We start from the raw sequence: 12,357 nt of genomic DNA, 5'->3' as shown, positions 1-12,357 counted from the left end.
ACCACGGCCAAACGTCCAGAATTCCTCACTTCTTGTCCAGGACTTCCTTGGCACGGTGAGGGTGCTTGTCCGAGCCGTTGCCCAGGACCGGAGGAGCCTTAGCAGCCGGACTTGGACTGGAGCTTTCCCCTCCTCTTCCCACCGCTCCCGGCAACTCCATGGCAGGACCCATGGTGGGTCGTGTTACCCCGGCCCCGGGCAACACCCCGACCCCGGCCCCGGGCCCAGGCCCGGGACCTGCGGCTCCCAGCAGGTTGGCTGACTGCAGCACAGCCTCGGAGTGCTCGCGCGCCTTCATCCGCAAGGCGGCCACGCTGGCGGTGCGGTTCCCCTGGCAGCCGTAGGGAGGCAGGAAGGACAAGCCCATGGGATCCGGAACGCAGCAGGAGCACAAACCACTACCTGGAATGCAAAGGGAGAGCTGTGGGAGTCCGCCTCACAGGGACGAGTCTCAAAACGTTGCTCTCTGGCATTGTCATAAATTGCACATCCTCAATTTCTGCAAGTGACGGGTGTTCTCCCTTCGAAACTACCCCCACCCCTTTTTTCTCCCCGATTGTACCCGGCCAATTACCCCACTCTTCCGAGTCGTCCCGGTCGCTGCTCCACCCCCCTCTGCCGATCCGGGGAGGGCTGCAGACTACCACATGCCTCCTCCGATACATGTGGAGTCGCTAGCCGCTTCTTTTCACCTGACAGTGAGGAGTTTCACCAGGGGGGGGCCTAGCGCGTGGGAGAGTCCCCCCTGAACAGGTGCCCAGACCGACCAGAGGAGGCGCTAGTGCAGCGACCAGGACACGTACCCCCATCCGGCTTCCCACCCGCAAACACGGCCAATTAGGGACGCCCGACCAAGGCGGAGGTAACACAGGGATTCGAACCGGCGATCCCCGTGTTGGTACGCAACGGAATAGACCGCTACGCCACCCGGACGCCCTTTGAAACGATTTCTAACAGGAACCTGATTGGGTAAACGATGCGTCAGCCCAGCGGTTGTACATGAAGTAAGAACATCTTCCACTTTGCAGAAACCAAGACCGCGTCATGAGTTACGTCACCGTCCCTTCCCTCGGTCTTTCTACATGGGAATTGTGAGGGAGTTTACCTTTGAGTGTGGCGACCTGGGACAGCGCCTGGGCGTAGGTGGCCGAGTTGAGGAGGGTGCCGGGCAGACACGACGGGAAGAAGGGTCCTCCGGGGCCCACTGTCCTGTTGATGCTGAAACAACACAGGGATGTGAGTCGTGCTGCTGAAATCACGCGATAACACGCCTGTACAGAGACGCCACGTGCCATGCTCAGGATCTGCTGCGCAGTCGCCGCAGTGCCCCCAACCTACTGGATGTCCAAACTGATTTAGTGCATTTTTACTCCCCCCCCCCTTTCTCCCCAATTTTACTTGGCCATTTACCCCACTCTTCCGAGCCGTCCCGGCCGCTGCTCCACCCCCTCTGCTGATCCGGGGAGGTGCTGCCGACTACCACGTGACTCCTCCCATACATGTGGAGTCGCCAGCCGCTTCTTTTCACCTGACAGTGAGGAGTTTCACCAGGGGGGACGTAGCGCGTGGGAGGATCGCGCTATTCCCCCAATTCCCCCTACCGAACAGGCGCCCCGACCGACCGACCGACCGACCGACCGACCAGAGGAGGCGCTAGTGCAGCGACCAGGACACACCCACATCCGGCTTCCCACCCGCAGGCACGGCCAATTGTGTCTGTAGGGACGCCCGACCAAGCCGGAGGTAACACGGGGATTCGAACCGGTGATCCCCGTGTTGGCAGGCAACGGAATAGACCGCTACGTTACCCGGACGCCCCACAGTTTTACCTTTCTGCAGAGACCAGGACCATCTATCTATTCTAAAGTGTTTGAGACCTACGGCCATTTCTAGTTCATGACATCATTGTTGGTGTTGGGCTCAGACACCATGGGGCAGCACGCTGGCTGAAGATGTCGTCATTTCCGTTTCCATCACCTATCAAACACACGGCCTGACACGTGCACGGCGGTCAGCAGGGTTTGGTGTGCGGCTGACCACCTCCGCTCACATGGTTGTGGGCGGAGGTGGGCCTCGCCTCCCACTCAGGAATTTGGGGCCTGGCAATGTCCCAGTCACAAATGTCTCAAACACACCAGCACGGGGATCGCCGGCTCGAATCCCTGTGTTACCTCCGGCTTGGTCAGGCGTCCCTAGAGACACGCCTGCGGGTGGGAAGCCGGTTGTGAGTATGCGTCATGGTCACTGCACTAGCGCCTCCTCTGGTCGGTCGGGGCGCCTGTTCGGGGGGAAGGGGGAACGGATGGGGGAGGGGGGATAGCGGGATCCTCCCACGCGCTACCCTCCTCTGGTGAAACTCCTCACTGTCAGGTGAAAAGAAGCGGCTGGCGACTCCACATGTATGGGAGGAGGCACGTGGTAGTCTGCAGCCCTCCCCGGATCAGCGGAGGGGGGCGGAGCAGCGACCGGGACGGCTCGGAAGAGTGGGGTAATTGGACGGGTACAACTGGGGAGAATAAAAAGGAGGGGGGGGGCAAATGTCCCAGACCCTCATTCGTGTCTGCACCCACGACATCGACCACCCGCCCGCTGTGTGTCCCCTCTCACCTCTGCTGCATGTCCAGCGGCTCCTTCTGTTTCCTGCTCTGCTCCACGGGGGACTGGGAGTTGATGCTGCGAGACGGAGGAGCGCTGTCGTTCATCTGCTCCTTCCCGCCGTCAGGGTCCGCGCTGCCTCGCTCCGTCTTCCTCCACTTGGCTCGGCGGTTCTGGAACCACACCTGTGTCGGAGCAGCAGCAAAGCTCGTCGTCACGACTCAAGGGCGGAGCAGATGGAGAGATGAGGGTGAAGACCAGCAGGAGGCACGGGGAGACCTCCTGCCCCGTGCTTTGCTGCGTGGCATTTCTTACTTAGCAGTCAAACTGTTGTTCTCCCTTTCACTTATTTCAGTGCCACATTTTTACTTAATTACTTTTATTTCGTTACATACTTTAATTGTATTTGGACGGGTGCACTCATTAACAAGATCACGTGCGGACAGGTTTGTCGCAGTTTATCCTTTATATCCACACTTAATAATAATATGAATAATAATCATAATAATATAATAATTATAATAATTATTATAACAACAAAGCAATGACAGTTAAAGGTCCCGTTCGGTCCAGCACATCGAGATGTGTTTGGAAACTGACGGGGTGTGCTACGCCAACTTTCCCTTCACACACTCCACCACTCATGGAAACAAAGAAAACGTCCCCACCCACCCATCCATCCACCCACCCACCCATCCATATATATATATATATATATATATATATATATATATATATATATATATATATATATATATATATATATATATATATATATATATATATATATATATATTATATGTACGTACAGAGCTGAGAACACACAGCCAACTTCTTGTATCTTAATTGAATGAAGGTCATTGCCTATAATAACATTTAATTGAGCAATTTTTCATTATCATATTCTAATGAGTCGCCCGTGACAGTTGCGTGATGAAGTCGTTTATTTCCCTGTTTAGTGATTGTTTGACAACAGCGCATTCGATTAAGGCCCCGTCCGCGCGAGCATCAATCACGACGCGTGCGTGGCGCGTGTGTGTGCGCGCGCGCGCGCGAGCGAGCGAGCGGTGCAAATGAAGTCAACAAGCCAAACAAAACGCGTGCGATTCATTGGCGCGCGGAGAAAGGACCCGGGGTTTGGGTGGCGGGACGACAATAGGAGGGCGGACTTATCTCACCCCTGCACCTTCCAGCTACAAGTCGCGCCCCCCGTCTCTGAATGGGCCGTAATTGCCCCATTAATCTCAATTTGCCGCGTGCTCTTAATGCGGGGGGGGGAGGCCCATTGACACTTTACAAAAAAAAAAGAAAAGGGGGGGGTGTGTGAGGGGGCGGAGAGGGGGGGGGACAAACAACAGCAGGGGCAGAAAGGAAATGTATTTTCTAATAATAATGCAGGTTTAATATCCCCGCGCGGCCGTGGCGCGCGGCTCCATGCTCAGATTTAATAATGGCCACGGAGTAATCGGATTAGGAGAGGCAATAATTTGTTTACAATCCCTAATTTACAGCGCGCGGATTCCATTATCGAGCCCCGCCGTCGGGTTTAAGCGGTAGTAAGATGACCCCTGGGGAACAAGAAGCCAAAACTGTTATATCCCCCACAATTAGATCTGCGCGCGCAACAAACCCCCCAAAAGCAAAGCTATAGAACGCGGGGAATGACATGCGGCGCGTGCAACTTAATCACATCCGGCCACGTTATGACCGCGCGCGTGCCGGGCGCGAGCGGAATAGAAACTGCCGAATTGAAGGCGTTTGCGCGCGCGTGTGTGTGTGCGCGCGCGCGCGGGCCTACGTGTTTTATATCTTGACCTTTAAAATCGTGGTGTCCTGGAGTGTGATGGTGATGATGACGATGATGATGGTGGTCGTGGTGATGATGAAGGTGGTGACGATGATGATGGCGGGGGTCATGGTGATGATGGCGGGGGTCATGGTGATGGTGGTGGTGTAGTCCTCCCACCTTCCGAGACGCGGACAAATTAGCGCGAGAACATTATCGCTGGTTAATTATGAATGAGCGATTAATCAAGCTAATCTAATATTCACCATTATGTTGATGTTATTAAAGTGCATCGGCGGGAATGACAGAGTGGCTTAATTTTAGCCTCGCGCGGTCAGACGTGCTCTGCACGCGGTATCGCGGCTCCTCACCTGCACGCGCGCCTCCGTCAGGCTGATCTTCATGGCCAGCTCCTCCCGCGTGAACACGTCCGGGTAGTGCGTCTGGGCGAACACCGCCTCCAGAGCCTCCAGCTGAGGAACACACACACACACACACACACACACACACACACACACACACACACACACACACACACACACCACCACCACCACCACCACCCAGAGAACACACACACACACACCACCACCACCACCACCACCACCCAGAGAACACACACACACCACCACCACCCAGAGAACACACACACACACACACACACACACCACCACCACCCCGAGAACACACACACGGACACACACACACACACACACACAGACACACACACACACCACCCCAGAATGTTCATCTGTCCGCTGCTTGTGCTGTGGTCATTACTGTCATTATTGGACATACAGTATTTTGGGGCCTGCTGTATTTCAGAATAAAAGTCCCTCACGCGCCTGGCTATAATAACACACCGGCCTCGACCTTTTTGTTTTATTTGTTTTTTGTTTGTTTTTAAACGCAACAAACTGCGTTTAAAAACAATTAAGGACAATTAAGGGGAACGGGGTTTGTACCGTTCTCGCCTACATTTGGGTTTATTTGATTGTCAACAGGAATGACGATAGAAACGTGGCCGGGGTCACGTTTCCAAACGCCGCTCCGTAGAAGGGAGCGAGTGTGTGACGGGGTGGATCCTCCGTTTCGATTAGAAGGCACGTGCAGTTTATTTGCGTAGGCCAGGATCACAAATTACACATTCGGCCCCACACCGTTTAAAAGGGAAGGGAAGGAAACAAACCCTCGTTATTATTATGTCATCGCTGTTATTTGGCGCTTCCGCCGCGCGCGTGTCTGTTTTCTGCCTGCATTTAAATCATGTTGTTTTTTTGTTTTTGTTTCGTTTTTCTTTCGTTTTCGTTTTTGTTTCGTTTTCGTTCTTTCGTTTTTGTTTCGATGCCCTCGCGCGCAGAGAGAGCGAGAGAGAGAGAGGCGCGTGCGGCCAGCTACCTGTTGCAGGGTGAAGGTGGTTCGATTCCGGCGCTGTTTCCTGCGGAGGAACCCGTCATCGAAGTCGGACGGCGCGTGGCTGGCAAACCCGCCGGAGTTCACTGCAGGAAGTTGACGTGACACACAGGAAATGCAGAACATTTATTCACACAAACGACACTGAAACGTGAAGTGCACGTGCAACACCCCCCCACCCCCCCGCCCCACCCCCCGCGTAACGAGCGGAAGTCGGACAACCCCCGACGAGACGGGCGGGGATCGGCTGGGCAAACGCGGGTGTGGGCCCCGTGGGCGCGAGGCGCAGCCGTGACGGCGCACATCTGTGCCCCGGGACCGAACACCCGACAGCCCCCCCTCACGCGCCAAAACCACCCGCCGCAACGACACCGGGGGAGCACGCGGGGCGCCATGTGCTGCGCATGTGTGCCCGGGTTAAATAAAGATGCTGTCATTAAGGCCGCCAATTAAACCGAACGGGCGTCCTCGTAAACCGGTTCACAGAGACCACAGCAACACGCCCACACGCACGCGCACACGCACGCACACACGCACACACACGCACGGGATATGCAGACGCGCTGAAAGTTTTGTGTCAGATGAAGACGTGAAGGCGTTATTTCCAAATCACGACTAAAAAAAACAAAATCAAAAACCCGTTCGTCCGGACCAGCTATGACGTCACAGGCGTAATCGTCACATCGTAACGTTTTCCTTGTGTCCGTCATTATTTGTGGTCATGTCGGTACTTACGTGTGTTGGAGCGGCAGCACTCCCCGTCCAGCTGAGGCGGGCAGTGGAAGTAGAACATGCTGAGCAGCCGGGGGTCCGAGATCTGAAGCAACACACATCACAACAAATGATCCCGATCGATACCTCAAACACGCTCCCTTCCAAAACCCGCGAGGAGCACTTACAACCGGTCTGGCATGCACGTGACGGGCGGCGGGTCTGGCGAGCGGGGGTTTGGAGGCTGGATGGGAGGATGGTCTTCCTCTCGGATGAGGAAGAGGATGGAGGTGATGTGTCTGACGTACCTGAGCCTGCTGTCCGGCTTCCTGCTCCGATGACGCTGCCGAGAGGAGTTGCTGCTGCTCTGGACACAACTGTACCTCCGCCGCCCCTCTCTATGGGAGGGTCCAGATTTCTCCCTCTCTCGCCCTCTATCTCTCTATCTCTCTCTACGCTCTCTCTCCCTCTCTCTCTCTCTACACTCTCTCTCCCTCTCTCTCTCTCTCTCTACACTCTCTCTCCCTCTCTCTCTCTCTACACTCTCTCCCTCTCTCTCTCTCTCTCTCTCTACACTCTCTCTCCCTCTCTCTCTCTCTCTCTCTCTCTACACTCTCTCTCCCTCTCTCGCTCTCTATTGCTATCTCTCTCTACACTCTCTCTACACTCTCTCGCTCTCTGTCTACCTCTCTCTTTTTCTCGCTCTCTACTCTCTCTGTACTCTCTCTCTCGCTCTTTCCCTCCCTCTCTCTCTACTCTCCCTCTACACTTCCCCCCCTCTCTCGCTCTGGCCACCTCTGTCTTTTTCTCGCTCTCTACCCCTCTCTCTCTCTCCTCTCTCTACCTCTGTCTCTGTCTCTCTCCCTCCCTATCTATCTATCTATCTATCTATCTATCTATCTATCTATCTATCTATCTATCTATCTATCTATCTATCTATCTATCTATCTATCTATCTATCTATCTATCTATCTATCTATCTATCTATCTATCTATCTATCTATCTATCTCTGTTTCTTTCACTTGCTCTTTCTGTATCTCTTCCGCCCCTCGCTCTTCCGTCCCCTCGTTCTCTCTCTCCACCTCTCTCTCTCTCTCTCTACTCTCCCTCTCTCTCTCTCCCTCCTGATGTCTCTATAGCTGTGTGACTGGCTGCAGTGTCGAGGCTTTCAAACTCGTGCCGCAAAAATCTCACGGCTAATTGGTCCTAATCGGATTATCAGGGCTTTGTCTCTCCTCGCCCTCACTCCTGTTGTGTGTTTAAGTGAACGAGGGAGACAGGCAGGCGCGCGCGCTCACACACACACACACGCACACACGCATGCACGCACGCACGCTCACACACACACACACAGGGTAAGAGAGGGGGAGCGAAATAGAGAGAGAGTGTGTGTGTGCGTGCGCGCGCGCGTTTTTGTTACCTTTTGGAGACTTTTGTCCGGTATAAACAGTGACCTTATTGGGACCGGAAGTCCTCATGGGGACCGAAGCCCGGTCCTAACGAGGCAAAACGTGATTTCAGACGTCCCGGTTAAGGTTAGGGGTAAGCTATGAGATGCGGTGAGGTTCGACAGAGGTGGAGGTGGCGGTGAAGGTAGAGGTGGAGATGGAGGTGAAGGTAGAGGCGGAGGTGGAGATGCAGGTAGAGGTGGAGATGGAGGTAGAGGTGGAGGTGAAGGTAGAGATGGAGATGCAGGTAGAGGTGGAGGTAGAGGTGGAGGTGAAGGTAGAGGTGGAGATGGAGGTAGAGGTGGAGGTGAAGGTAGAGGTGGAGATGGAGGTAGAGGTGGAGATGGAGGTGGAGATGCAGGTAGAGGTGGAGATGGAGGTAGAGGTAGAGGTGGAGATGGAGGTAGAGGTGGAGATGGAGGTGGAGATGCAGGTAGAGGGGGAGATGGAGGTAGAGGTGGAGATGGAGGTAGAGGTGGAGATGGAGATGCAGGTAGAGGTGGAGATGGAGGTAGAGGTGGAGGTGAAGGTAGAGGTGGAAGTGGAGGTAGAGGTGAAGGTAGAGGATGAGATGGAGGTAGAGGTGAAGGTGGAGGTAGAGGTGGAGATGGAGATGCAGGTAGAGGTGGAGGTGGAGGTGGAGATGGAGGGAGCTATAACGGGTGGCAGGAGGCAGTTCTTCTTCGTGCCGGCAAATTCATCACGGGTGATTGTTATTCCAGAGTCAGGAATATTCCCCAGCCATAAACACGTGCACACATCCGGTGCACTCTTTATTTGGTTCCTTCATATATTAAAAAAAAAAAAAGAAAAAAAAGAGCGCGTGACTGCGTTCGGGCTGGAGATTGACGGTCGGGTCGGTTAATTGCTCGTTAGGTGGTGTTCGGGGGTCCACTTTACGCGGGGCTGCGCGCGCGAAGCGCTCGCAGAGGCCGGATTTTTGATTTTGTTCACAGCGAGGGGTCCCGCGCTTATTTCGCCGCCTCGGATGAGCGAAGCTGCCGCGGGACCTTTTCAATTAGTTTTAAGGCGCACGTGGGACGCGCGGCGCAGACGCCGCGCGCCTCCGAGGCGGAGGCGAGATGAGGCCGCGAGAAGCGGCTGAAATTTAGAAGAGGGGGGAGCCGCGCCGGGCCAAACCACACCGAGTGCAGAAAAGCCCTTTCTAATGGCGCGTAATCGGCTCTGTAATATCATTAACGGGCGGGTAATGGCCAGTTACGGGGCCCCGCGCTATTAAGGCTCTCCCCGGCGTGCAGCGTTTATGTTATTAAAGGGGGAATATAATGATATTTTAGTTATTAAATGCGCGTAATTAATTTATGCACCGCTGAAAATAAAGCCGTTATTATGACCTCGGCGAGACGCGTGGAGAAAATTGAAATCAAATAACGGCTGATAACTTTATCCCAATATTTGGGTCGGACAACTCTGGGAGGGCGCGAGCGGCGTCTGCGCGCGTGCCGCCGTCGGGGGTCCGGCGCCGCGTTCGCGTCTCTTGGCTCGCGGCGGTTTTTGCGAGCGAAACCTCCTTGGCGGGTTCGGCGGAGTCCCGCTCGAGCTTCCAAGACGGACGCGTGCGCGTCGCGTGTCGGCGGCTAGCGATGTGCCCACTTTTCACGCTGTGCTGAGGAACGTTCCATGTTACTTTGTATCGATTAATTGGCTCCAAAAAAAAAGAAAAAGAAAAAGAAAAGTAATTGTGACGCTCTTGACGGAGCCGACCGGAAACGCTGGAACAAATGTGTGTGTAGCTTTCAATCATTGTGGACTCGCGGACCGCTGTCGGCTGTATTGTTGTGGTGTTGTTGTCGTGTGTTGTATGTCCCTGTTTAACACGGACCTACCTGTGTGTCTGAATACAGTAAGATCTGATATGCTAAACAGATTAAAAAAAACAAAAAAACAAAATTGAGCCTAATTGCCATTTGTTGTCTTCGGCCTTATTTCCCGCGCCGGCACGCACCTCCACCTTTTTCCCGCGAGATGACGTTCTGAATATATATATATATATATATACACACACACACCCACACACATATATTTATATATATATACACACACATGTATATATATATATACATACACACACACATGTATATATATATATACATACACACACACATATATATATATATATACACACACACATATATATATACACACATATACACACATATATATATATATATACACACACACATATATACACACACACACACATATATATATATATATATATACACACACACACACATATATATATATATATCTGCACGATGGAGGGATTCCGTGCACGATAAAACAGTTACTAAACGGTCATTTTCATTTCATTTATGTAAATATGCTGGGAAGTGTTGAACTGATGAATTTCGATGAATCAGCCTTAAAAGTCTCCCCTGAAATACCCCAAATAATCTCTCCAATTACCCAGCGAGGCCCGTAGCACGCGAAATGTAGGAAAAGCACTGAACATGCAGACGGAAACAGTCCCCAACGACCGGGACTTAAAACACTACCAGAACGACCGTGGGCGGTCAGAATGACCGCCGGTATTTAAAACTCTCACGTTCTGTCAGGATACACACCCAGCTGAGATATTAGTGCATCACATTTGCTAGGAAACTAACTGACACCGAAATGAACATTTAACAACTTGAATGCTAGTTTTCAATTTAAAATGGCCGCTGTCCAACGCCCGTGCGCGCCGCCGCGCGCCGGCGGTAGTCGCGGCGCGTGTGTAACGGCGTCTGCGTCACGTGTCAGAAGGGGGTTTGATTAATAAACCGGATTAATCAGACACACGGTCGTTATCGCGCCGAGGATGGGGCAAATTTCACTTTAAAAAATAAAATTAAATGCAGAATTAACACACGCCCACAAATCCAGTTACCCTCTTCTTCTCCAAGCGGACATCATGGAGTCGTTTGATCCACAGACGGGGGAAATGGCAATGACGTAAACGAAATGATGGGTTCACTACCACCAATATATGCAGCATAACCCCACGCCTTCTTTCAGAAACTCAGTAAATAAACACACCTTTTTGCCATGGCACTCCAAAAGCAGAAGAGGTAGATCTTTTTTTATTTATTCATTTCCTTCTAAAGTACAAACGTTCACCAGAAGCAGTGGTGGCTCTGATAAAATGTATAAACCAGACATGAATTTGCCGTCCTTACTTTGATAATAGGCATCCTATGTGTACAGTAATAATTCTTCACCGGTGACGCAGTATAAAATGTGTATCTAAAAACCGTGGACGAGTAAATAAATACTTACAGTTTCATCTTAGAGGACAGTACTGAAAAAGAGTCAAGTTCACCAACAACAGAAGAAGAAGAGGGAACGTCCGTGGTGCTGAGGCGAGGAAAAACAACAGAAGAAGAGGGAACGTCCGTGGTGCTGAGGTGAGGAAAAACAACAGAAGAAGGAATGTCCATTGTGCTGAGGTGAGGAAAAACAACAGAAGAAGAGGGAACGTCCGTGGTGCTGAGGTGAGGAAAAACAACAGAAGAAGAGGGAACGTCCATTGTGCTGAGGTGAGGAAAAATAAGAAAAGAAGAGGGAACGTCCGTGGTGCCGAGACGAGGAAAAACCACAGAAGAAGAAGGAACGTCGGTGGTGCTGAGGTGAGGAAACACACCCCACCTCCCAAACGCAGCCCAGATGAACTAGATATGAAATGAACATGAAAACCATTTTATTTGTCATCCTATTCCAACAATGAAATGTGTTCTCTTCACTTAACCCATCCTATTGTATAGGAGCAGCGGGCAGCTGCAGCGCCCGGGGGCCAACTCCAGTTCTTCGTTCCACTGCCTTGCTCAGGGGCACAGGCAGGAGTATTAACCCTAACATGCATGTCTTATTGACGGTGGGAGGAAAGCGGAGCACCCGGAGGAAACCCACGCAGACACGGGGGGGGGGGGGACATGCAAACTCCACCCAGAAAGGACCTGGAACGGCCTGGGGTTCGAACCCAGGACCTTCTTGCTGTGAGGCGACAGTGCTGACCGCTGGGCCAGCGTGCCGCCCAGGTATCGAAGCATTACGGTTGTCCTCCACGGGAGAACGGCTAAGACGATTAGTAATGATAACAAAATAATAATAATACTTTCTTTACAAACTGAAAGGTCCACGTATCTGAAATGGTTTTTCCACAAGATGCTCCTTACATGAATAACTGGAGTTATGTGAAATGACGAGTGTATTTGTGACGACGGGAGATTTTAAAGAAATGGCTTAAAAAGAGCACAAATCAAAACTAAAAAAAAAAAAAAAAATCTTATTACAAACACACAAACAACAGTCTCTCTAAAGCCAAGTCAAGGAGGGTCTTCCTCAGGTCTGCACTAAAAGGCTTCATCATCCCTGGTGACTCATCTCTTTCTTTGGCCCATCTG

At 52.2% G+C, this 12,357-nt stretch overlaps 1 protein-coding gene across 1 annotated transcript; it reads right to left on the bottom strand.

Moving 5' to 3' along the window:
* Window positions 1–2: 2 nt before the first annotated feature.
* On the bottom strand, window positions 3–6,584 carry drgx (dorsal root ganglia homeobox). Its single transcript, XM_056291503.1, has 6 exons — window positions 6,527–6,584; window positions 5,777–5,877; window positions 4,753–4,854; window positions 2,608–2,780; window positions 1,106–1,218; window positions 3–402 (listed from the first exon to the last, which is right to left on the bottom strand). The coding sequence occupies exons 1-6, from the start codon at window positions 6,582–6,584 to the stop codon at window positions 26–28; spliced, it is 924 nt and encodes a 307-aa protein (XP_056147478.1). The 3' UTR covers window positions 3–25.
* Window positions 6,585–12,357: the final 5,773 nt, after the last annotated feature.

The sequence above is a fragment of the Lampris incognitus genome, chromosome 13 (assembly GCF_029633865.1).
Source record: "Lampris incognitus isolate fLamInc1 chromosome 13, fLamInc1.hap2, whole genome shotgun sequence".
Taxonomy (NCBI): Eukaryota; Metazoa; Chordata; class Actinopteri; order Lampriformes; family Lampridae; genus Lampris; species Lampris incognitus.
Note: the sequence above shows the minus strand (reverse complement) of the source record. Positions and strands in the feature narration are given on the sequence as shown.

Excerpts from the sequence above, each read along its gene's own strand:
- drgx (XM_056291503.1), bottom strand. The coding sequence starts at position 6,584 with ATGTTCTACTTCCACTGCCCGCCTCAGCTGGACGGGGAGTGCTGCCGC. Across the intron at positions 4,855-5,776 it reads CCACCTTCACCCTGCAACAG|CTGGAGGCTCTGGAGGCGGT; the intron begins GTAGCTGGCCGC and ends TGTGTTCCTCAG. Across the intron at positions 1,219-2,607 it reads CCGCTGGACATGCAGCAGAG|CATCAACAGGACAGTGGGCC; the intron begins GTGAGAGGGGAC and ends GTGTTGTTTCAG.